Raw genomic sequence first — 24,782 nt, 5'->3', positions numbered from 1 at the left:
TTTTCTATTTTTCAAGTTCTTCTAGTTATACAAATGATAAAATCAGCCTTCACTACTCTTATTTTTTTCAATGTCACATTATGTATCTTAAAAATATTTTCTTATTGTTTTAATTAGCCAACATCTACCTTCTCACCTTCCCCAAGTTCCTCCCCTATTTCGAAATCATGAAAACCCCATTATAAACATGTAGTCAGTTAAAAAAAAAATCCCCATTAGCTGGGTCCAAAAAAGAAATTTATTTCATTTTGCATTCTGAGTCCTTCATACCTCTTTCAGGAGATGACTAGCATGTTTCATCATTAGTCTTGTTGGTCCTTATACTTTTATTAGAGTTCAAGACATTGATATTCCACCACAATTGATGTGCTATAACTTTTTAGTTAATCATCTTATGGATACTTCCTCAGATTGCCATTCTTTACCACTTAAAAAACTCTAAATATTTTTTGTAAACTGTCCTCTCTCCCTCTTCCATCCTTCCTCCCATTTTCCTAGTGAGTGAATTGTATTTTTGTAGCCAAAACGTCTATATGTATGGTCTTCCTCCTTTTGAACAATTCTGACGGGAGTAAAGCGTCAACCACTCTCCCCTACCTTTTCCTTCTTGTTTATATAGCTATCAACCTACTTGTGCACCCTAAATGTGTGTGAGAATTTTTCCCTATTTCTTCCTTTCCCTTCCATCACCCCCCTCCCCCTGCAGTGTATTCTTCTTCCTCTCAATTTTCGTTCTTAAATGCACAAAAATCTAACAGAACCACTCCTAAGCCTTATCCATTTGGACTCCCTTTTTGAACTCTGATGGTGACATGGTTCAGAGAAGACACTTGGATCATCTTCCCCACATTTCAGTGTAAACAGTTTATCTGTAGTCCTTTATCATTGTTCACATATGTTTACCTTTTTATTCTTCTCTTAGCTTCTGGATGTGAACTTCAGTTTCTCTCCAATTCTGTTCTTTTCATCAGGAATGTTTGAAAGTCCTGTTTCATTAAAAATTCATTTTCCTCCTGTATTAATATACTCATTTTTGAGGTAAGTAATTCTTTGCTGTAAGCCCATATCCTTTGCTGTTTGTAGCATTGTATTCTTTTTTCCCCAATACTATTATATTTTTTTCCAAAAACATGTAAAGAGTTTTCACTGTTAAATTTTGTAAAACTTTGTGTTCCAAATTTTTCTCCTTTCTTCCCTTACCTCCCCCCCCCCAAGACAGCAAGCAATTTGATATATGTAAGAAGTATACAATCCTTTTAAATGTATTTCTTTATTTGTCATGTTGTGTAAGAAAAATCCTATCAAAATGGGGGGAAAAAACACGAGAAAAAAACAAGCAAAGCAATGTAATAATTAATTCTCAGTTCTCTGGTCCTTTTTAATAGTGGCTAGTAAATCAAATAAATATAAATCTGATAGTTTTTTTGTTTTTTGGACTGCTTGCAGTTTTCTCTGGATGGTCTAGATTTTGGCTGTGTTGTGCCTGGGAATTTGGAATTTCTTTTCATAAGTTGCTTCTACTTTGTCATCTAGTTCTAAAAGATCTGGACAATTTTGTTACTATTTTTAAGTTTCTTGGAACAATATTCCTTTTTTGATCACGGTTTTCAAATAATTCAATGATTCTTGATATTTTTTTCTTCTTAATTTGTTTTTCACATTAGTGTTCTAACTATAAGATACTTATGTTTTCAAGAGTCATTTAAGCACTTGATTTATCTCACAGTGATTCTTTGGCATTCTTCTTTTATGTGTTTTGCCTTGGATGTTTCCATTCTTATGATAGATCATTATGTTGGAGTTCTTTTTCTTCCAGCCTACTTCCTGACTTCAGAGATATTAGTTAACCTCTGCCATGCTTTCAGAGGGAAGATCTAGGTTAGTGTTCTTGATGCTTTGTTGGGATATTGAATGTCGTGTTATTCCAGGATCTCAAGGATAGGATGCAGATTTGAAACTTTTCAGTACTTTGGGGTCTGATTCAGGGCAAGATTTGATTGCAATTCACTTATTCTGAGTTTCTGTCTAGGATTTGGATCTGAGCAAGAATAACTACAGAGACAGCTAGATGGTGTAGCTAATGCAACACTGGCCCTGGAGTCAGGAGGGTTTGAATTCAAATCCAGTCTTTAAGTCACTTGATGCTTACTAGCTGTGTGAACCTGGACAAGTCACTTAACCTTACCTTACCCCCTTAAAAAATAATAGACCAGTGGTAGACCCTGCCCCAGTCAGTGAAATAGAAAGCTCTATTAGCCCAGCTATGCATAATTGTAGACTCCCCTTTGGATTAAGTTTCATGCCTCGGTAATTCCTCTTCAGACTAAGCTAGGTGCTAGACTCGATACCCTGCTATGAAGCATGGGGTCTGAGTCACATTGTTGCTTCTAAATTCTGAATTTCTTCCTTTCTCTGACCCCCTCCCAGGACTCTTTACCTAGGCATGCTACTTGCTGCATGGGTTTGCTCACTCTTCTCTAGATCTGGGTAGGAAATTACAAAACTTTCAGTTAGCGCTTGTCCCTGTTGTAGTCATAGGTTTAACGCCTTTTGGCTGTGCACACACTCATTGCACATTGTGTTCCAAATGCCACAGACACCTGTCCCCAGTGTCTTTTGGATTTCCTTATGCTGACCTAAGTCAAAGGACTCATTGTGACTTTTTCTGAATTTATCCATCAGTACTTAGTGGTATATTTTACATATCAGGAACTCGGGAAAGTGTGCTATGTTTCCACTTTGACAAATTCTACAAAATCTTATTTTTTTTATTATGGTGGATCACTTTCCTTTCTTTTGCAGTATTTGTTTTTTTTTTACTCTCATTAGGTTTCCCCTATAGTTGATTTTCTGACTTTTCCCTTTGATAGTAATTTCCTTGAAGACTGGATCCAATGCCTTCCACCACATTGGGTCTCTAGGCTAGGTCTTTGGCTCTCTCATTTTTGGAAAGATAGAATTGGCCTCAGCTAAAAGCTGAACTCTTTCTCTTAGAGGAGTCTCCAACAATCTCACCTTTCCATCTCCAGCCAACATACTTAACTGTTCTGTTCCATTCTTTTCCTCAACCTAGTGCTATTATAACTGAGAAGATTTTTGTTTGGATCTCTGAAGCCTTGGGGGAGAAGGGGACAGGACATAGGATGTTGAAATACATGGGAGCCACCTGCCAGTGGCTGCTGGAGATCCAATCCAGACCTGCAGAATGGATCTCCTCATGTGAGAGGATGCTACAAGGAGGCTGAGAGGCAGTTCTTGTTCTCTGACCCCTCTGACTGAGAGACCATTGCTTTGTCTGACCTCTCTCCTTCCTCTGCCTCCAATTTATCTCATTCCCAGTCCACAAGGAACACCTGTGTCAGCAAAGGATGCCCTACAACTCCTTCAGATGCTGTGATCCACAGCTGTGGAGGCACTCAGAGAATTGACCTGTGTCTTAACAATTCCCCACTTTTTGTTTTTTTGCTGTTATTTTCCCCCACAGCATGGTCCACACACTAAGGAATGCAAGCAACACTATCACTTCTGGATGGTTGTAGTAGGTGTTGATCTTATCATGGAGGCAAACTTTCAAATGGAGAAGAGTACTATAGTCAGAATAGGCAATTTGAGTCTCTCATCAGTCTCCTGGCTCGGACCTTTGATGTGTTGGCCCATTTAATTACCCCAACTAAAAAAAATCTTGCTGGTGCTCTTTTTCCTTTCCTTCCCCACAGGCTACATAGGCACTCTGGAAGGATCCTTCTCGTGAACAGCTCTGGTTCTTCTTGTAATTCTTATGCTTTTTATGCCCCACATTAGGTGCCAAATATCGTGTCCTGCTTTCTAGAACCCCCAAGTTGGGGTGACAAAACATACTACTGTTTTCTGGAGCCCCCACTCCAGGCTGATTAAAACATACCTTCCTAGTGGGGAAGTGATAAGCCGGGATTCCTGAGGATGGTGGAAAAATGGAGTCCGTTTAATTCAAGAACTTTCTCCTTCATGTAATGTAACAAAAACAACACTGTGCATGTGGAACCACATAAACAACTTGCTGTTGTATGTAGTTTGCCACCTGGTATCACTCTTCCACCTGCCATCACTCTGCTTCAATCACAACACAGGTTGTCATTCCCCTGACTTTTCAGGAAGGCAAGAGAGTCTTTAGGGGAGATGGGGAACCGAACCAGACATTGTCAGCAGGTTCCCTCTGTGCTGAAGGGACCTTTCCCAGAGTTTCCCCACTGACTGTGACCCTCTACATAGGGAAACACTGTATCTCAAACTTAGACATGTTCTGTCACATTCTCCGTTTCTCTGCTTTCCTGCACAGATTTTTTTTTTTTTTTTATATTACAGGTTTCTGTGGCTCCAATTATTGAAGCCTTAACAAATTTCTTCATTTTGGAGATTGAATCTTTACAACATTAGAAGGGAGGTGGAGGAGACAAGGTGTGAATTTGGGTTTTAGTTGTAAGACTTTGGGTCTGGTGTAGTCTATATTAAGACTTAATAGCTATATATAGTGAGTGAGCTCAAGGTAGGACATTATTTTTGATACATTCCTTTAGTTTCCTGATGTCCTAGACCAAGAAGAGAATTAAAGTTGCTTTTTCTTTATTGTATAATTTCTTTTGGGGTGAGATCTGGAAGGTAATGAAATAGAGAAATGACTAGCCATCCATCTTCTTGATCAGATAGCATGGAATTCTCTCAAGTTTCTGGACTTTTGTATCTTCAATTACTAAAAGAATTGACTAATGGGTGATAAATTATCAGTTAAACTTTCATCAATGTATCACTTTTAAAATAAATTTTTATTGATATCTTCTGTTTTTGTCATCTTGATTATCTCCAGTATCCTTCCTCCCCTCCCCGCCCCAGAGACACTTCATCTAGCAAACTGTTTCTCTTATAAAAATACTATCAGCACATCTAATCTGTGCTTTGAAAAAGTCAGACATGTTCAATGTATGATACCTATAGCTCTCCTACCTCCACAAAGGAGTTGTTTGGGAGTATCTTCTTGTATTTCTTCATTTGTCATTCTTTAACTTTATTTTGTTACATTCACTTTTGTTCTTTTGGGATGTGGTTTTTTCCATCTACGTTTTTGTAATTGTTGTGTATTTTGTTTTCTTGGCTTCTGCTCGTTTCACTCACTATAGCTGATGTAGATCTTTCCAAGTTTCTCTGTATTCATCACACATATTATTTTTTATAGCACATTAATAATCCATTACATTCATGTTCCATAATTTGTCAGTTCCCTAGTTGATGAACATTACTGTTCCCTTCAATTCTTTGCTATGACAAAGTTCTGCTATATTTTGATGTATGACACCTTTTTTTAAAATTAACTTCCTTGGTGTATTAGTGATTATCTGGTTCAAAAGGTATGAATATCTTAGTCACTTTATTTGCATATTTCTGTATTCCTTTCTTGGGATCTATACCATGCCACAGTACCAATAGTACCATATTAGTATGCCTGTCATCTCACAACTTCTTTAGCATTTGAGTGACCATTTTTTGTCATCTTTGCTAGTTTTCAGAGTGTTAAATGAAACTTTAAGGTTGTTTTAACATTTAATATTCTTTCATGTAGTTCCTCTTTTGAGAACTGTTCATATCCTTTGACCAGTTACCTGTAGGAGAATTACATGATACATAACTATTCCCTTCAGTAACCCCTCAGCAAATTATTAGCATGGAGTCTAAAGGATCACTGAGCAAACTACCCATTGTCTACCAGTCAAGACAAAATGAATTTTTATATATCTGTATATATTTTGTGTATATATTTTTGTATGTGGTTGAAGGCTATACTAGCATAAAGGAAGCTATAAGAACTCTGTTTAGGCAGAGTATGCCTGGAGATATAGATGATGTATCTTAAGACCAGGTACTTTATTAGAATAGAATGTTGATCAGCCATAATAAAATTTTTGGTCATTACTGAGAAACCATTGACCTGTGTGAAAGGAGGTGTGATCTGTGCCTATGGAGCATCTGTCTGTACTATTTTAAAGGATTGGTTCCTTTGAAGTTTTGAGAAACAATGTAGGTTGGGACTACTTTGTAGGGTGTACTTGTATAAGCGTGTTTGAAATCTTCAGGAGGAGAGAAATATTAATATTGTACTTAAGTAGTGGCAATAACATTTCTTTATATCGGCTAACCTTAATATAACATCTTCATCTTGTGAAAATTTTTGATCCTACTACTATATCAACTCAGAATCACATTGTAGTTGCAAATGTATAGCTAAATATAATCCTCTCCTCATCATTGCTTTGGATTGTAGATTTTTTTAATAGCCTGAAAATTAGTTCCCTCTTTTCCTGTATGTGTATGTGTTGCATGCATATACATCCCCATTTAAAAAAAAAAAAAAAAAAAAAAAGTGGTATGGCCAACTATTAACAATTCTTTTGGGAGTTTTCTCGACAAAAATACTGGAATAGTTTGCCATTTCCTTTTCCAGCTCATTTTACAGAAGGAAACTGAGGCAAACTAATAAAATGACATGTTCAAAATCACATGGCTAGAAGATATCCAAGACTAGATTTGAACTGAGGAAGATGTCATTTTGACTCCAGGACTAGCACTCTTATCCATTGTGCCACCTAGCTGCCTTCTGTTCCTACTATTATTTCTAATGTATGATCTGTAAATAGATCCACCCATTCAGAGAATTCATTGAAGATGATTGCAACACATCATGGTTTTGAGAGTATTTAAGTATTACCTGATGTGTTTGTGGGGGTTTGTGTGTATTACATGAATTTATGCATTAAATATGAAATCAGAAAATCTGTATTCAAATACTATTCAAATACACTTGCTGCTTGGTTCTGTGGCCCTGGAGAAATTAATCTCAAAGCCTTAATTTCCTCATCTGTAAAATAGAGATTATATGTGTGCTACCTACTTCACAATTGTCATTAGGAAAGTACTTTATGAATTTTAAATTGTGGTGTGTATTTGTATTCTCATATCTTGCCTAAAAATGAACCTTACCAAAAAATTGTAATATTTAAAAATCAGTTTCATAGGATATAGGTACTGGATTGATTTACTTTGCAAAAAAAGATTGTTGAGTTTATAAAGATGTTTAGGATGATATTCCATAAAAACAACAATCTCATAGTATATCTAAAATACTAGGCTTATAGAAATCTAACTTATAAATAGTTGTCAACATGATCTTAAAGTATAAACCATGTAAATCCACCCTACCCTCTTACTGATAATCTTTAGTATCTCCCTGTTATCTTCAGGATCAAAAATAAAATCCCCTGGCTTTTTGAAGCCCTTTATAACTTGAACTCTTCCTACCTCTCCAGTCTTTCTTACACTTGATTCCTTCACATTCTCTTCAATCCATTGAATGGCTTTCATCTCTTCCTAACACAAAAGACTTTCATCTCCAAATTATGTGCCTGTTAACTTCTCTCTCCCTTACCTGAATTATTCTGCTTCTTTACTTTCTTCAAGACCTAAATGAAGCCCTACCATTTTTCCCTTTTTAAAAAAAATTTATTAAAAGTTAAATACAAAGTTTAAAAAAAAAATGAAAAAAAAAATATGTGTGTGTGTATATATATATATATATATATATATATATATATATATATATATATATATATATATATATATATATATATATATATATATATATATATATATATATACACACACACATACATATGCATATATGTATATATGACCATATATATGGTCATGTGCTCAGCAGAACATCAGGGAAGTTTCAAAATATGTAACAACAAATTTCAATAAAGTATATGTAATAATAGAAGAAATTTTATATTCATGACTGTCCATCTTTTCTTTGCTTCCTTATAGGTTATTCTTTTGTTCTCTGCTAGGCACTTTTTACTTTATTCTTCCTCTCCCCTTTTCATCCTTTTCCCACCTCCCCAAGCAGACTACAGCCAGAAATTTATAGATATCTATAAATGTCATCTATAGATAGATATAGATATATACATACACATTTTTTCACACCTATGTACATACATATATTTATGTATACAAAAAGTCACCTACATGCATGCCCACACACACACATATTTACACTTGTGTAGATCTGCATCTAAGCAATATTAATGACAGAGATAATACAGTTTTCTCTCGATTGAATCTTAAGTTTGACTTTGAGATAAATGATTACTAGCCTTTTTTTTTTTTAAACTGGAATTCTACTCCTAGTCCTAATTGTAGTGTTTGTGTCTATCTTCTTTCTCATCCTTGCTAACACTTATGCTTTAATTATCCTTAATTTACCTTGCTATTACTTAACCTCCCCCTATCCATGGATCATTTCCTTTTCTTTTTCTTTTTTTTCCCCCTCTTTTTCCCAATTTCCATTAATCTATATACTTGTCTCAGCCATAAATCTATACACCCTTCTATACTCCACCTTATGTCTCTTCCCCATCCCCCAATTATTTTTAGATTTTGGAAAGTGCTATACCCTTTATGTTGTGTATTTGTGGGTGTATGTATGTGTAAATATATTATGTGTGTGTGTGTATATGTGTGTGTATATATGTATATATATATATGTATATGTGTGTGTGTGTGTATATATATATATATATATATATATATATATATATATATATATATATATATATATAGTTCCCTATTTGACCCATTTCTGATGTGAGTAGGATTTCCAAACTACTACCTCTCTAGCTCTTCTCTCTAATACTTGTTTTGGTTTTTCCTCTGTACTCATTCACATGGCATAACTACTATTTTTACTGTTAAGTGGACAGTCTTGCTTTTTAGAGAAGAGATCATAACTGTGTCCCAGTCTTTTTTTTTTTTTTAGCTAGAATCCAGTTACTCATGTCAATTTTAAACATATGGTATTCATTTCCATGTTTAAAAATATGGACAATTTGTTCTTATGAGTCCTTTGAAAATTAATCTTTGCCTCTTATGTGTTAAATTTTCTATTGAGTTCAGGTTTGGTTGAAGCAAAGTCCTGAAAATCTACAAGTTCATTGAATGTTTATTTTGGGTGTTCCCCCCCCCCCCCATTCAGCATTATAGTTAATTTTGCTTAATTTCAGGCCTAGTTATTTTGATTGTAAATACACATTATTTCAGAACCTGTGGTCTTTTATTATAGCTACTAAGTCCTGTGCAATTTTAATTGTAGTTCCAACATATTTGAATTAGTTTGGGTTTCTTTTGCTTTTTCTTGCAGAATTTTCTCTGATTTGAGGATTTCAAAATTTAGCAGTAATATTTTTGTTTTTCATGTAGGATCTCTTTAAGGTGTTAATTGGTGGAGTTTGTTTTTGTTTTTGTTATTTTTCTACTTTTCCCTCATGCTCAATCACTCCAGGAGAATTTTCTTTGATTTATTTATTTATTATTATTATTTTTTTTTTTTTTTGCATTATTTTGTCAAGGTTTTTGTTTATTTTTTGTCACAGCATTCAAATAGTTTAATTATTGTTTTTATTATGTTTTCTCTTATCTGTTTTCCACACATAGTTTTTCTTATAAAATGTTTCACATCTTGTTCTATTTGTTCACTATATATTTTATTATGTTATTTCTTTGTCTTTTCTAGCCTCACTGGCCTTCCCTTGCCCAATTCTAATTTTCAAAGAATTGCTTTCTTTTTTTAAGGCTCTGGATCTTCTTTTCTAGTTAACTTTCTTTTCATAATCTTGTTTTTCCTCAATCTTATTTGATTTTTGAAGTCTCTTTTTAATTTCTATAAATTGTTTCTGGGCAGATAGTCATGTAACATCACTCTTTGGGGTAGAAGAGGCTCCCTTTACTTCACTGTCCTCTGAAGCTGAGCCCCAGTCTTCTCTATAGTAAGTTTCTATGGTTGTGTTCTTTTTCTTTTGCTTGTTCTTTTTTTTTTTTTTTTTTTAATGGGAATTACTAGTATAAGCACTTTTATTCCTGGGGGGGTGTTATTTGTGTTTTGTCTTTTAGAATGTGACTCCTTGAGAGCAGGGACAGTGTTTTTGTCTACCTTTGTAACCCCATTGTATGGCATATAGTAAACACATAAATTTTTGTCAGTGGTGATATTTTCAAGAACCACCCATTACACAAGTTGCGTTTAAACAATTTCACTGTTCCTTCTCCTTCACCCCTACCTATTTCCTTATTCTTTTTTTTTTTTTTTTTTTTTTTTGTTGTTGTTGTTGTTGTTGTTGTTGTTGTTGTTGTTTTTGTTATCATGTCTAACCAACCAAAGCAAGATAATCCCTCTTTCTGGAAAATAGCAACAATAATAATAATAATAGCTAAAATTTAGATAACATCTAAATAGTGCCAGACATTGTGCTAAGTAAACATTTAATAACCTCATTTGAACCTCAATTGTGCTAAGTAAACATTTAATAACCTCATTTGAACCTCAACACAACCCTGCAAATTAGGTCCTGTTATTATCCCCATTTTACTGTGTAAGGAACTTGAGTAAACAAAGATTGTGACTTGCCTCAGGTCAAATGGGTACTAAGTGTCTTTATACTGGATTTGAACTCTGGTTTTCCTGATTTCTATACTCAGTGTTCTATCCATGGTGCCTTTAATAGAGTTTTATAAAGTAAAATAAAAATGATATTTTATTGGCATCTGTAATAGGAAAAAGACAACTTAGAATCATAACTAGATTTTAATTCTACCTCTACCACTAGCTAATGATGTGACTTTAGCTCACTGTTAACACTTTATTTTTTTCATTGGTTAAATAAAGGCTTTGTTTTCAGCTCATTTCTAAACCTCTTCCAACTATAATATGTCATAAGCATAAAATAAATAACAAATTATGCCCTCTCACATAGATAACTTGCTGTTACTACCTTTAGTTTAGGTTGTATCACTTACCTAAATTTTACAATTTCCTTCTATTTTATCTCCTAGTTGTATATTTTACAAATACCTATTAAAGTAATTGTTCTAACCCCAAATCTGACTGTCACTCCCCTAATCAAATAAAGTCCAGTGCATTCTCATTACCTCTAGGAACAAATATAAAATTCTCTATTTAGCTTTTAAAGACCTGTGCAACCTGTTCCCACATTTTTTTAGACATTATTTTGCCCTCTACATTTGTGTGCACTTGTACTCACACATACACTATAAATCAGCTAAATAGGCATTCCCACATATAATAGTCCTTCCTGTCTCTTGTATTCTTTCCTTTGCCATCACTATTCTGTATGCCATTCCTCTTTTTCTTTTAAGAGACAGTTTCTTGTTCCCCCAGTCACTTTTTATATATAAATACATAAGAATTTGTCTCCCCCACCTGAATCTGTTTTTTTTTCACATTGGCACTTAATAAAAACATATTCATTGATTACATGGTTAATAGCTGTTAATTCAAGAGATGCAGGTTTAGTGGATAGAAAGTTGCAGACCTTAGAGCCACAAAGATATGATTCAGATTCTGCCTATGACACTAATTGACTGTGATACAGGGCAAGTCAATTAACCTTCTAATGCTATAAGCTAGATGTGGCCCAATTATATGAAAATAATTGTGAAATATATGAGTAAAATATAATAAAACATAATTGCATTTAAAAACTAAATGTGTTTACAGGGTCCTTATACATTGTTTAGTGGCTCTCATTTCTGTTTCAGTTTGAGACTAGGTTGCAAAGAAAATGCTAATCTAGTAGAAGGAGTTATATATATGTGTACATAGTGGCACCACAGATCCATTCATCATCTGTATTCTGATTAATGCATTAGTTCTAATTTTACATGTATAATTTGTGAATAACACTATAATACTTATTCCATGTGCTTTGAAATATTTCTAAGTATGGGTAGCTTACTATGAAACTAAGAATGTCTCCTGTCTTCATTCCTTAGATAGAAAGCCTTGACTTTTTAGTTCTCCTGAAGAAAATTGAGGAAGTCTATAAAAATGAAGATGGAGAAAATCTGGAAATTCTTTGTCCAGTTCAGGGTCAGGCTTGCATAGCTAAATTTGAAGATGGTGTCTGGTACCGGGCACAAGTCATTGGTAAGGACATATATACCCTTTGTACATAGATTTTTATTTTATTTTGTTTCTGAGTAGACCTGTGATTCCATTCGTGTAGGAGACTTCTCATGGAGAACTTTATTTAAAACTTAGATATTCTAGATATAAAGCACAAAATAATAAAATCTGAATTTATATAAACTGATAGAAGGGAAAATAATTTTGGTTTTTAAATTCCCTTATTCCTATCATCTATCTGATTAGATTCAATTAGAATTTAAGGATTAAATTGTCTGTTCTTGTCAAAAAGCTTTGGTCACAAAAATCTCAGAAAGATGCTACAAAGCAACAGAAATTTATTATGGGAAAAAGTGATGAAAAGTATTTATATGTTGATACATTTTGATATAACTCTCTAAACATTTGTGAAATGTACACAATATTTTGCCTATAGTCAGCTAACTTGCTGTGTTTTAAATTATCTAGTATAATACTTTCTTGTTTTTCTACAATCTTTAAGTTCAGTATTAGGCTATTCTTATATAAAAGATTAATAAGAATATGACAAGTTAAGTAAAGTAATGATCAACATAAATACCAAATAACTTTTCATTGAATTTTAATTTGGCATGGCATTATATTGAGATGCTTCTATGTCTTTTAAATTGTGTATTTAATATATGTTGAATTTCAAATAACTTGTTAACTAGAAACCTATGTTCCATAATTATTTTAAAACAGTTAAACATTTTCAGAAAAATCATGGAATTAAGATTAATACAAAAATGCTTTGCTATGATGCTCAGAGCTCTATAGTTATGAAATGTAAATTTTATATCACATTTGTATATTAAAGCTTGACCAGTCTCATATACAATATTTATTAAAACAAAGTATTTATTAAATCACACACAACATAAGATTATATTCTTTTTTATATACTTTTTAAAATTAATTTTATAATTATAATCTTTTTTTGACAGTACATATGCATGGGCAATTTTTTACATTATCCCTTGCACTCACTTCTATTCTGAATTTTTCCTTCCTTCCCTCCACCCTCTCCCCTAGATGGCAGGCAGTCCCATACATGTTAAATATGTTATAGTATATCCTAGATACTATATGTGTGCAGAACCAAATTTCTTGTTGCACAGGAAGAATTGGATTCAGAAAGTAAAAGTAAAAATAACCTGGGAAGAAAAACAAATATGCAAACAGTTTACACTTATTTCCCAGTGTTCCTTCTCTAGGTGTAGCTGATTCTGTCCATCATTGATCAATTGGAACTGAATTAGATCTTCTCTTTGAAGATATCCACTTCCATCAGATACATCCTCATACGGTATTGTTGTTGAAGTGTATAATGATCTCCTGGTTCTGCTCATTTCACTTACATCAGTTCATGTAAATTTCTCCAAGCCTCTCTGCATTCATCCTGCTGGTCATTTCTTACAGAACAATAATATTCTATAACATTCATATACCATAATTTACCCAACCATTCTCCAATTAATGGGCATTCATTCATTTTCCAGTTTCTAGCCACTATGAAAAGGGCTGCCACAAACATTTTGGCACATACAGGTCCCTTTCCCTTCTTTAGTATTTTCTTGGTATATAAGCCCAGTATTAGCACTGCTGTTTCAAAGGGTATGCACAGTTTAATAACTTTTGGGGCATAATTCCAGATTGCTCTCCAGAATGGTTGGATTCTTTCACAACTCCACCAACAATGTATCAATGTCTCAGTTTTCCCACAGCCCCTCCAACATGATGATGATATTCTTGACAATTTTTACTTGTACTTTTAGATCAGTTTTACTATCTATTTTTTAAATTCTTTCTAAATTTTAAATTCCAAATTCTTTCCTTCAGTCCATCCTCTGCTCACCAAGAAGGCAAATAATGATATTAGTTGTATAATAGAAATCATCTAAAATTATTTCTATATTAGCTTTGTATAAAAAGCAAAAAAAAATAAAGTGAGAAAATTATATTTCATTTGACATTCAGTTTACCAGTTCTCTCTCTTTCTCTCTGGAAATGAAGAGCATTTTTGTTGAGTCCTTCAGAATTGTCTTTTCTAAAAGAATGTCTTTAGTCATTACATTAATCAAAGTAGCAAAATCTTTCACAGCTGATCATCATTATAAAATTGCTATTCTTGATACTTTTCACTTCACTTTATCAGTTCATATAAATCATACTATGTTTTTCTGAAACCACTCTTTCTTATCATTTGTTATAATGCTGTAATATTCAATCACATACCACAACTTGTTTACCATTCCCCAATTGTTGGGCATCCTCTCAGTTTCTAGTTCGGTGTCACTACAGAAATTCTGCTAGAAATACTTTTGTACATATAGATCCTTTTCCTTTGGTCTCTTTAGGGCACAAATCTGTAGTGCTATTGCTGGGTCAAAGGGAATGAAGTTTTTTATAGCTGCATATAGGGAATAATTCCAAATTGGTTTTTTTCCCCACATTCCCTCTAATATTTGTACTTTTCTGTCATGTTAGCCAATGTATGATAAATGTGAGGTGGTACCTTAGAACTGTTTTAATTTAAATTTGTATCCTTTAACCATTTATCAGTTGGGGAGTGATTCTTATTTTTATAAATTTGATGTAGTTTCCTATACATTTGAGAAATGAGGTCTTTATCAGAGAAATTCGTTTTTTTCACTTTTAATACTGTGAAACACAAATGAACAGCTTATCAGCAATTGTTAGTTTAGCAGGATGAATTCTTCAACAGATGTTCAAATAAGTTGAAATGTTTCTGATCATTATTTTTAGTCTACTTTTGTTGCATCTTTTTGGTTTGCTTCCCAAATTCATTATATGTTTCCTTCTTATGGCCTAAGTGTCTATAGAACATTCCTACTTCAATATATTTTTTGTTTCCCTTTCCTAGTATTTGTTACATAGTTACTATCATGCTTCTCTTCCATCTAATTCATAGACTCCTCCTTTTCCTCCCTCTCTCCTTCTCTCCTCTTTTTCTGCCTTCCCCACACATTTTTAATCACTTCATCTGTTTATTTTGAAATAACTTATTCTCCCATACCCATTTTATTTCATGAGTCATGTCTTTCCAGCTCTTAACTGATGTCTATGAAATTAAATTAAATTAATTATATTCAGATCCCCTTGAGAATATAAGTCCAGTTATTTGCCATCTAGGGGAGGGGATGGAGGGAAGGAGTAGAAAATTTGAAACACAAAGTTATGTAAGGATCAGTGTTGAAAAATTATTCATGTATATGTTTTGAAAATAAAAGGCTTTTTAAAAAAGAATATAAAACCAGGATGAAAGGAAATTTATTAATAAAATGATGTCTTCATTGGGCATAGTTGAAAGAATGGACAGATGATATCTTGCATTGAAGCTCTCTCTATTCTAAAGTCTCTATTCAACCCATCAAATTGGAATATCATTTGTGGGAAATTTTTTTTATCTATTTTGTGGTTTTAAAACACATTATCAGACATTGTTGGTGGAATTGTGAATACATCCAGCCATTCTGGAGAGCAATTTGGAACTATGCTCAAAAAGTTGTCAAACTCTGGATACTCTTTGACCCAGCAGTGTTATTACTGGGCTTATATCCCAAAGAGATCTTAAAGAAGGGGAAGGGACCTGTATGTGCAAGAATATTTGTGGCAGCCCTCTTTGTAGTGGCCAGAAACTGGAAACTAAGTGTATGCCCCTCAATTGGAGAATGGCTGAATAAATTGTGGTATATGAATATTATGGAATATTACTGTTCTGTAAGAAATGACCAACAGAATGATTTCAGAAAGCCCTGGAGAGACTTACATGAACTGATGCTGAGAGAAATGAGCAGGACCAGGAGATTGTTGTATACTTCAACAACAATACTATATGATATTCGTGGCCATTTTCAACAATGAGATGAACCAAATCAATTCCAATAGAGCAGTAATGAACTGAGCCAACTACACCCTGCAAAAGAACTCTGGGAGATGACTATGAACCACTACATAGAATTCCCAATCCCTCTATTTTTGTCCATCTTCATTTTGGATTTCTTTCACAGGCTAATTGTACACTATTTCAAAGTCCTATTCTTTTTGTACAGCAAAACAACTGTTTGGACATATATACATATATTGTATTTAATTTATACTTTAACATATTTAACATGTATTTGTCAACCTGTCATCTGGGGGAGGAAAAGGGAAAAATTGGAACAAATGGTTTGGCAACTGTCAATGTTGTAAAATTATCCATGCGTATATCTGATAAATAAAAACTATTTTAAAAAAACACATTATCAGAATGTTTAGCCATTAGTTGGTGACTTTAAGCTGCTATGGCCAAAACTTTTTTTTTTAAAATAATCCTATAGGATATAGGATGGTCACAATCTATAGCAGTAAAAGAAATGCCAAAATTAATGAACTCTCATCTCCTTCAAATATTGATGTAAGTTTTGAGGTTAAAGATGTAGAATTTTTCTTCATTTTATGTCATTTTTTAATAATTTACATTATTGTAGGTCAGTCTGAATTAAATGGAATATGTTTATTTTCACTTCCAATTAGTATTGTCTGCTTTCATAATTTCTGAAGGTTTACCAGGACATCGAGAAGTTGAAGTTAAATATGTTGATTTTGGTAATGCTGCAACAGTAACACTTAAAGAGATGCGTAAAGTAAAGGATGAATTTCTGAGTCCTCCAGAAAAGGTATGCTAGATTTAATTGACAAAATTTATGGCTAAAGTTACTAGCAAGTTTAATAAACATTTTTTGTGTTCACCACAAATATTTTTGCTCATATCTTCATTTCTTAAATAAGTTTTGCTATTTCACTAAAGGTAGATATTGCTGCAAATATGAACTACCTTAGAAGTTGTTTATTTCTCATGTAATTTCCTTAAGAGCTAGAGATTCTTTGTTTTTGTCTTTACATCCTTAGTTCCTAATAAATGCTAATTAAATGGAATATAATTAATAATTTGTCAATTTTTAATAGAAATTTTTAATCAAATTTTTTTCTGCCAAATGGTACACATTTTTCACTGTAATCCTAACATGATATTCTGTTTTAACATGACTATGATATTCTTTATTAACCATGGGAATTTTATTTGACACAGGCAATTAAATGCAAATTGGCACATATTGAACCTTCAAAAAAAAACAAGCAGTGGTCTAAAGAAGCAAATGAAAAGTTTGAAGAAATGACTCATGATAAATTTATGACATGTTCAGTCATCAGTAAGCTATCTTTGTTTGTGTGTGTTGCTAGAAATAGTAAAAACATTTCTTCTTAGAGTACTTTTATGATAAAAACATTTTGATTAGGTTTTTAAGTACAAAAAAAAAAAAGATTCTCTCTGTTAGATTTTAACTCTGGCTTGAAAAACTACAAAATTAGGTTATTTAGTTTGATTATTATCACTCCAAAGTTCTACTTGTCTAGAACAAAACTCTCTGTTGGACTAAAACGGAATTGTATTTAATAGTCGTATAGAAACCATGATACTAACTAACCTAGTCTTCAGTCTTAATATTTGACCTTGCACATCTCTTGAGAGTGGCAATAAATTGAGCTTTTTGCTTCTTAAGGACTATCATCAAAGGAGCTAAGCAATGCTTTAGAAACAGAGTTGATAATTATAAACTATAATACAAGCAAAAAACATAAATGGGAAATTTGGGGATAGGAAGTTGAAGGCAGATTAGAACACATGTCAAACACGTCCATAACCATTGCCCAAGAGTCATCCAAATCAAGTTTAAATGTAATTAGCAAATATATGAAAAAGTAAATAAAAATATAATAAAACATAGATATTACATTTTAAATTTAAGTCAATATGCAGCTCATAGGGATCCTTGTATATGGATTGATGACCCAGTTCTATTTTGAATTTGACACCACTGAATTAGAGAAACAGAAGGAACTAAAACTAGATAAGAGGAAGAATATAGATGATTGTTAAAAGAAATTATTTCTTTTCAATCAGATTAATAAAGTAGTGTCAAGATAAAGACACTAAAAGAATGCTTGGAAATAATTTGGTGATTCAAAATGCTTTGCGATATTAATTGCTACAATGGGATTTTATCAGATTAGCAAGTGAAAATATAGTCTCCTTTATTCCTTTAAACTAGGAATGTATCATATTTATACTTTTATACACTGTAATACTTGAGTTACAGATATTTTGGTTAGTTTCATTTGTTTTTTAACTAAGCATTAAGTTTAAAGAAAGTCAAAGAAATAAAGTTGGTTATCTTTTCAAAATGTATTAGGATAGTCCCTTGCCTTAAAGTGATGGCAATAGTAGTTATTATAGTTATGAAACATAAATTTTGATCAGGATAATATAATGCCTAATAAGTCATCATTATTATTCAAAATTGGTATGGAAGCATTGGAGATTGGAATGAATATGTTAAACTCTAGGTATTCTTTTTTGTTTTTGTATTTGAAAGAAAACCTTTATAATTTGACTCTTGTAAGATAACATTATGGAATGGGGAAGAAAAGTAGGAAATTAACACTCCTAATTAATTGAAAGTTTTGTATATTGGACTTTTTGGTGCATAACATGTTGATACAAGTTGTGAAATGTGCAAATATAATGCTAACTTAAAAACTTTCCTTAATTTGTCCTTCTGAGAAACTGAATTAAAACCTGATCTTTAAAATAGTCAACTGTAAATAAATGTCAGTTCTTCTTAGTTGTTTTTCTTTTATTTTTAAAAAAAATCCCCTAGCAATTTATGGAGGTAAACAATACAAAATTGTCTGTTGAGTAAAGAGCACTAAATGTCTATTTTTATGAGTGCTGTTAAAAATTACAGCTCTTTCCCTACCGTTATTCACTTTAATAGTTTTCTGAAGATCATATTTTTGCTCATTGTTTGTAAATGTATAACGTTCTTTAAAATATACATACTAATTGAAAATAAAATAACTATATAATTCAAATAAAAATATTTTTCCAAATTATCTTCTTGATTTTTACAGAAATCTTGGAAGACAATGTGCTATCTGTTGAGCTATTTGATTCTATCAGTGCTCCTGGAATGATACCAAACAGTGTTAATAGCCAGCTAGTTAAAGAAGGTTTAGCATTTTATGAGCTAGGGTGAGTATACTTTTTAATATTAATAGCTAATAAACATATATGGTCTTTGCTGAAATTTTATTTGGGGGAGGGTGTCCAGATCTAAGATTTTATCTGAACAAGGAGCTCCTCCAGGAAGAAACTTATGTGACTTCCTTAGATCACATCACAATATGTCAGAAGTAGGATGACTCATTTTCATCCTGATTTCCAAGATTAGCTTAATTTCCTACCATTAGACTTTACTTATTTTAATTGTAAATATTTAATATAAGTTGTTGATCATTACTCAGTTAATTTTTAAACTTCCAATCATCTTTCAGAATATATTGTTAGGGTTGGTCTTAAAAAACCTAAGATAGTGTCTATCTTCAAATCATCATCGTTTAAGATGAAAATGAGCAATAATGTTTAAGTAATATGCTATTCTCTATCATTCTGTTGAATCTATCAGCAGCTTGGTTTTGATCATAAAAAAGTATTATTTGAATCATTATTTGCTTTTAAAAAAGATTATCATATAAACTCTTTTTTTGTGTGTTTTTCTTACAACTTTGAAGTTGTGCCCTTTGTTTTGAACACTTGAAGCACAAACACTATAAAAATATTTTTAAAATAAAAGGAATTATTAACAGGACCAGCATCTTAATCTGGATTTTAACATTTCTCAGTGCTTCATTATGGTGTATCAACAGGGGGAAAAAAAGTAGATCTTGTATTAGGGTATTAAATGAGAATTGAGCTAACCCGGAGTGAGCAAGGAAATAAAATCATGTAGGTTGTATAGCTGGAGGGCATAATGTTTCTTCACCCTTTTAATCCAACCTCTTTTTTTTATGGATGAGAACTTGAGATCCAAAGAAGACAACAAGAAGCTTTTGTTACTCACAACAACCTTGGGGGAGAGAGGTGTTCTTTTTATATCCATTTTATAGATGAGGAAACAGAGGCAGACAGAGGTTTATGAGTTGTCCAATGTTACATGGCTAGGAAGTGTCTTGAGACCACATTTAAACTTGGGTCTCCTTCCCTCCAGGCCCAGCTTCAGACCTTCTGTGCCCCTAGCTGCTTCTCCAGTCAAGTAACTTGTGCAAGGTTACTCACTAAATAGCATCCGAACTGAACCCAGTCAGGATTGTCTAACTTCCAGTGCCCTAGGCTATTATATGGCTGTCAAAGAGTTGCATCGTGGGCTGACCTTGAAGTCAGGAAGTCTCATCTTGCTGAGTTTACATCTAACCTATCACTTAGCCCTGTGTGTCTCCATTTCATTAGCTGTAAAATGAACTAGAGAAAGAAATGACAAAGCACTCTAGTAACTTTGCCTCTCAAAAAACCTGAGTGGGGTCACAGAATCAGAGACTACTTAACAAAACATATCCTTATAAAACCCTTTCAATACTCCAGATAGACCTGAGTTTCTGAGGTTTTTTTCCTTAAATGTGGTGTATTTATAGTGTAAATACAGTGCTCTGGAATATGATCTGCTCATAGGACTCTCTTCTGCTTAGCATGTCACACCACTGATTTCACACTAAATTTATAGTCTATGGTTACTATCCAGCTAAATCATCTGGAAAGAAAGATGGGGTTTTTCTTTGAGTTTACATACTCCCGTCTGATTTTTAAAAATGATTTATTGATACTTGTTCTATTTCGTACTGTACTTATCTCTGCCTGTCAAACATATTCCCCTTTTATAGATCAAATCTTTACAACAAGGAAGAGTTAAGCAGAACTGCCTGAAACAGCAAACATAGCTAACAGAAGACACAACATTTCACACTGGCATCAGAGTTAGTTGGCAGGGACCTGAGAGGTCCCTACATCACATTATCGTCTTATATAAAGTTAGGGAAGAATAGTATTTGGCTATTGTCAAGAAAGTTTTTCTCAACCTATACTTATACAATGGACTTTGGATAAATTTTAACCAAAATGCAAGGCTTAACATATACTTATCAGTGTTAAATTTCATATTGGTTTCAACCCAGCTCTGCCGCCTGTTGAAAAGTTTTCATCTTAATTTTATCATCTTTAGTATTAGTTCCTCCTTCTGGCTTTGGGGCATGGAAGAAATTTGTTTGGGAGAGTTCCTCATCACAGAAGAATAAAGATAAAAATGTAAAAATTATATTTGTCTCTACTATGTCTTAATTTCTTACTAGAAAATTAACATCCTGCAGGATTGGATCTGTAGGCAGAGGACACAGGAATTGGATTTGTATATTATTTCTTCAACTTCTTTTGTTGATGGTTACAATTTTATAAAATTATATATTTAGAAATGGAAGGGCTCTTGGAGAGCATTTAGTTCAAAGCCCTCATTTTACAGCTAACAAAATTAAGAAGTTAAATGACTTGTTCAGGGTCATATTGAATATAAATTCCCTTTCAAATTCTGATTAGGCAGAAATTAGCCTAGAAAAAACTACTATTTAAGTTAGGTTATGCCAAGCAAAATAGATTGTTTGATTACTCCTCTAATTTTTTTGGGGGGAGGAGAGGAGAATTTTGATACTTTTCTGATTCTTGAAATAAAAACTTGTGGTTTTCAGTTTTTGGATTAAAAGTTTACTCCATTTTCTTCCTATAGTGTTAGGTTTTACTATTTGGAAGGCAGGCCAGTTTACTCAGAAAGTTATTATAGTTTTTTGTATTATAAAATTACCTATTTTCATAGTTAAAACATGTAAACTAAACTAACCAAATGAAAATATAAACAATTAGAGAAAAACAAATGTCATACACATTTTTATTAACATATGTTATTTTCTAGATATAACCTAAAAGGTAATTGTAAAAAGTATGATGAAGTATGGGACCCTTCTCCTGAAGAAATAATTTCAACTGAAACAAATATCTCAAATTCTTTGGTTACAAAATTTCTCGAAGATCAGGATTTACAGTTACTTTATAACAAGGAAATTCCTGTGCAGATCTCTAATGTCGTGTCTCCTGAGAAGATTTATGTGCAACAGCTGTCAACAGAGACATTACTTAATAGGTATAATAGTATATTTAAAATCTAGAATTAACCTTTGGGATAAAAAGAAATAATTCCTATTTTCCATACTTTAGTTGTTTAAAAAAAAATGAAATATCTATGTAACAAAGGAATTCTCTTCTGGTCTCTTATTAAAAAAAAAAAACACAAAAAAAACCTGCCAATGCTAAATATGTTAACCTTGCATATAGTTTACAGGAAAAGATGGCAACAGCATATGAAAACTCAAAATGTGAACCAGTTACATGGGAAATTAATATGTATTGTGCTGTTCAGATGACTGAGTTAAAACAGTGGCGAAGGGGCCAAATTACCAAGATAATTTCAGCAACACTGGTAGAGGTAAATACTTCATTAGTGGGTCATGATCACTCCCATAAATATATTATCTTAATAGTGAGTAATTTGGATTTCCTTTTATTACATATTTACTATATTTCTTTTAATTTTTTTGTTTCATTATATATATAAAATTGTTATAAAAAGTTTTTACATTTTGATATGAAGTATATTCTTTTTTCTGTAGGTCATGCTTTATGATTTTGGTATTAAAGTAACAATAAATGTTGATTGTGTAAGAAAACTTGAAGAAAATCTGAAGACAACAAAGAGATTAGCTTTGGAATGTTCTCTTGTTGATATAAGGTAGCCTATTTCTAAAAGATTACTATTAAAATTAATTTATATCTTAAAATACTTTGAACCTGATTTTTTCAGTTTTAATATATCATAGAATTATGGATTTATAATGAGAAGGAACTTTTGAATTCATCTAGTCTGATTCTTATTTTATAGATGAGAAAACTGAGGCTCAAAGAGGCTATAATTTGCCTAGCAAATCAGCATTCTTATTTTCCAAATATTTAATGAGTGTAAATTACAAAATATAAAGAAACTTGAAGAACAAATTTATAAGAAGAAAGTTTTAAAATTAGTCACTAAACATTTATTAAGCACCTACTGTATGTCAAGCACTGTACTACTAAGAGCAGATTGGACAATAGAAGACAATCCTGCTCTCAAGGAGCTAACACTAATGGAAGAAACAACACGCAAATAAATATATGCAGACAAGTTGGAAGTAAAGAAGGAAGAAGGGGGGAAAACAGTAGGCAGAGTTGAGAAAGGAGGGTGTTGCAAGCATAGGAAAGAACCAGAGAAAATGCCAGGAGATAGCCTTGTTAGTGGAACATCCAGGAGCCCAGTGTCACTGCATCACAGAGTAGATAATGAAGAGTAAGGTATATAAGGAGGCTGGAAAGGTAAAAGAAGTCTAAATTATGAATGTCGAAATATTTTGCATTTGCTTTTAGAGGAAATAGGGAACTATTGAGTTTAAGTTGGGATTGTCAAGGTTGATATGAATCTGACCTATGCTATGGTCATCTTTTGTTAAATTATGTTGTATTTAATTGTGAAAAGCATCTTGAGAGCAGGTACTGTTTCTTTTTTTATTATAGTTGTTTTTGTTATATCTAGTGCATAGTAAAATGCAATTATAAGTATTCTTTGAAATGAATTACACTAATGTCAGCACAAGTATATTAAAAGGTAAAAGAAAATGCCTCTTATTTTAAACTTAGTTCTGCTTCTGTAACAATATCAAAGGTCAAAAAACAAAAAAACCCCACAAAAACAAAAAAAAATATCAAAGGTCTTTCCAACGTTCAATTCTGCAAACATTAAGCCACCTCCTTTTTAGGTGCTTTTGATAATTTTTAGACTTCAGTTTTGTGTCAGATGATTAACTTTAGAAACAACCATCCCACTCAATGTGAAAGTTAAATCATTTGTGTCTAAATGGACTTTTTAGTTTAGTATAAAAAGTGGCTTATAAGAAGAACCAAATGAGCCTATTTATTATTTAATTCCTTTGACCCTCTTCGATAGATTTTTGTCATTTAAGTATGAATTTTATTTTTAGAAATAGCCATAAGTAATTTATAGGCAAGTCTGGAAAAAAATAATGAGAACACGTAATAATTTAACAAAAAATTCACTTCAACAAACATTAATAATCTCCTATAGTTACAAGATATTATGCTAAAAGTCCTGGAATATAGTCACAACAACAAAACACTTTAGCATTCAGTGAGCATATGTTGTTCTAATACTTTTGAGGAGAAAAGGTCTTTTTTTAAATAATGAGACAGATTTTCTTGGCTTTCAAACGGGTTGTGAAAATTCTTGGAGGAATTCTAAAATTATATTGGACAGCAGTGACACATAAATCCCTAGGTGATGAGTTTTTAAATTTTATTCTCAAGCATATAGGTAAGGTCACGTATACGTGATTAACAAACATTTCAGCATGTTACTTGAAAGTCACATTTATGATATAGTTTTTTTTTTTTCTTTTAGACCAACTGGTGGAAGTGACAAGTGGACAGCAACAGCTTGTGATTGTCTTTCATTTTACCTCACTGGAGCTGTAGCATCTATAATCATACAGGTCTATAGCAAGTAAAAGAAATATGAACATTATTTGTGTATATTTTGATCAGAAAGTATACTTTAATGTTATAGAGAAAGAAATGGAACTTATTTAAGTTATGGATATATGTTTTACTTTTTTATATTTTCAAAAGAAATTAAGAAATTTCTAAAATGCAATATTCTTAGTTTAGGAACTTAAATGACAAATGCAGAATGGGTACTATTTGGAATTA

General features: G+C 32.4%; 1 protein-coding gene across 6 annotated transcripts in view; it reads left to right on the top strand.

Moving 5' to 3' along the window:
* The window catches only part of RNF17 (ring finger protein 17), a 115,282-nt gene that overhangs the window by 60,421 nt on the left and 30,079 nt on the right, over positions 1 to 24,782 (top strand). For all 6 annotated transcript variants that reach the window (XM_074303729.1, XM_074303732.1, XM_074303733.1 and 3 more), the window contains 8 exons: positions 11,875 to 12,028; positions 16,595 to 16,710; positions 17,124 to 17,244; positions 19,007 to 19,127; positions 21,886 to 22,113; positions 22,305 to 22,455; positions 22,640 to 22,758; positions 24,475 to 24,565. In XM_074303729.1, coding sequence (XP_074159830.1) covers positions 11,875 to 12,028; positions 16,595 to 16,710; positions 17,124 to 17,244; positions 19,007 to 19,127; positions 21,886 to 22,113; positions 22,305 to 22,455; positions 22,640 to 22,758; positions 24,475 to 24,565 — 1,101 coding nt within the window. The remainder of the gene's footprint in view (positions 1 to 11,874; positions 12,029 to 16,594; positions 16,711 to 17,123; positions 17,245 to 19,006; positions 19,128 to 21,885; positions 22,114 to 22,304; positions 22,456 to 22,639; positions 22,759 to 24,474; positions 24,566 to 24,782) is intronic.

The sequence above is a fragment of the Sminthopsis crassicaudata genome, chromosome 3 (genome assembly GCF_048593235.1).
Source record: "Sminthopsis crassicaudata isolate SCR6 chromosome 3, ASM4859323v1, whole genome shotgun sequence".
NCBI classification, from domain to species: Eukaryota; Metazoa; Chordata; class Mammalia; order Dasyuromorphia; family Dasyuridae; genus Sminthopsis; species Sminthopsis crassicaudata.
The sequence above is the reverse complement of the archived record's forward strand: the minus strand, read 5'-3'. Positions and strand labels throughout refer to the sequence as shown.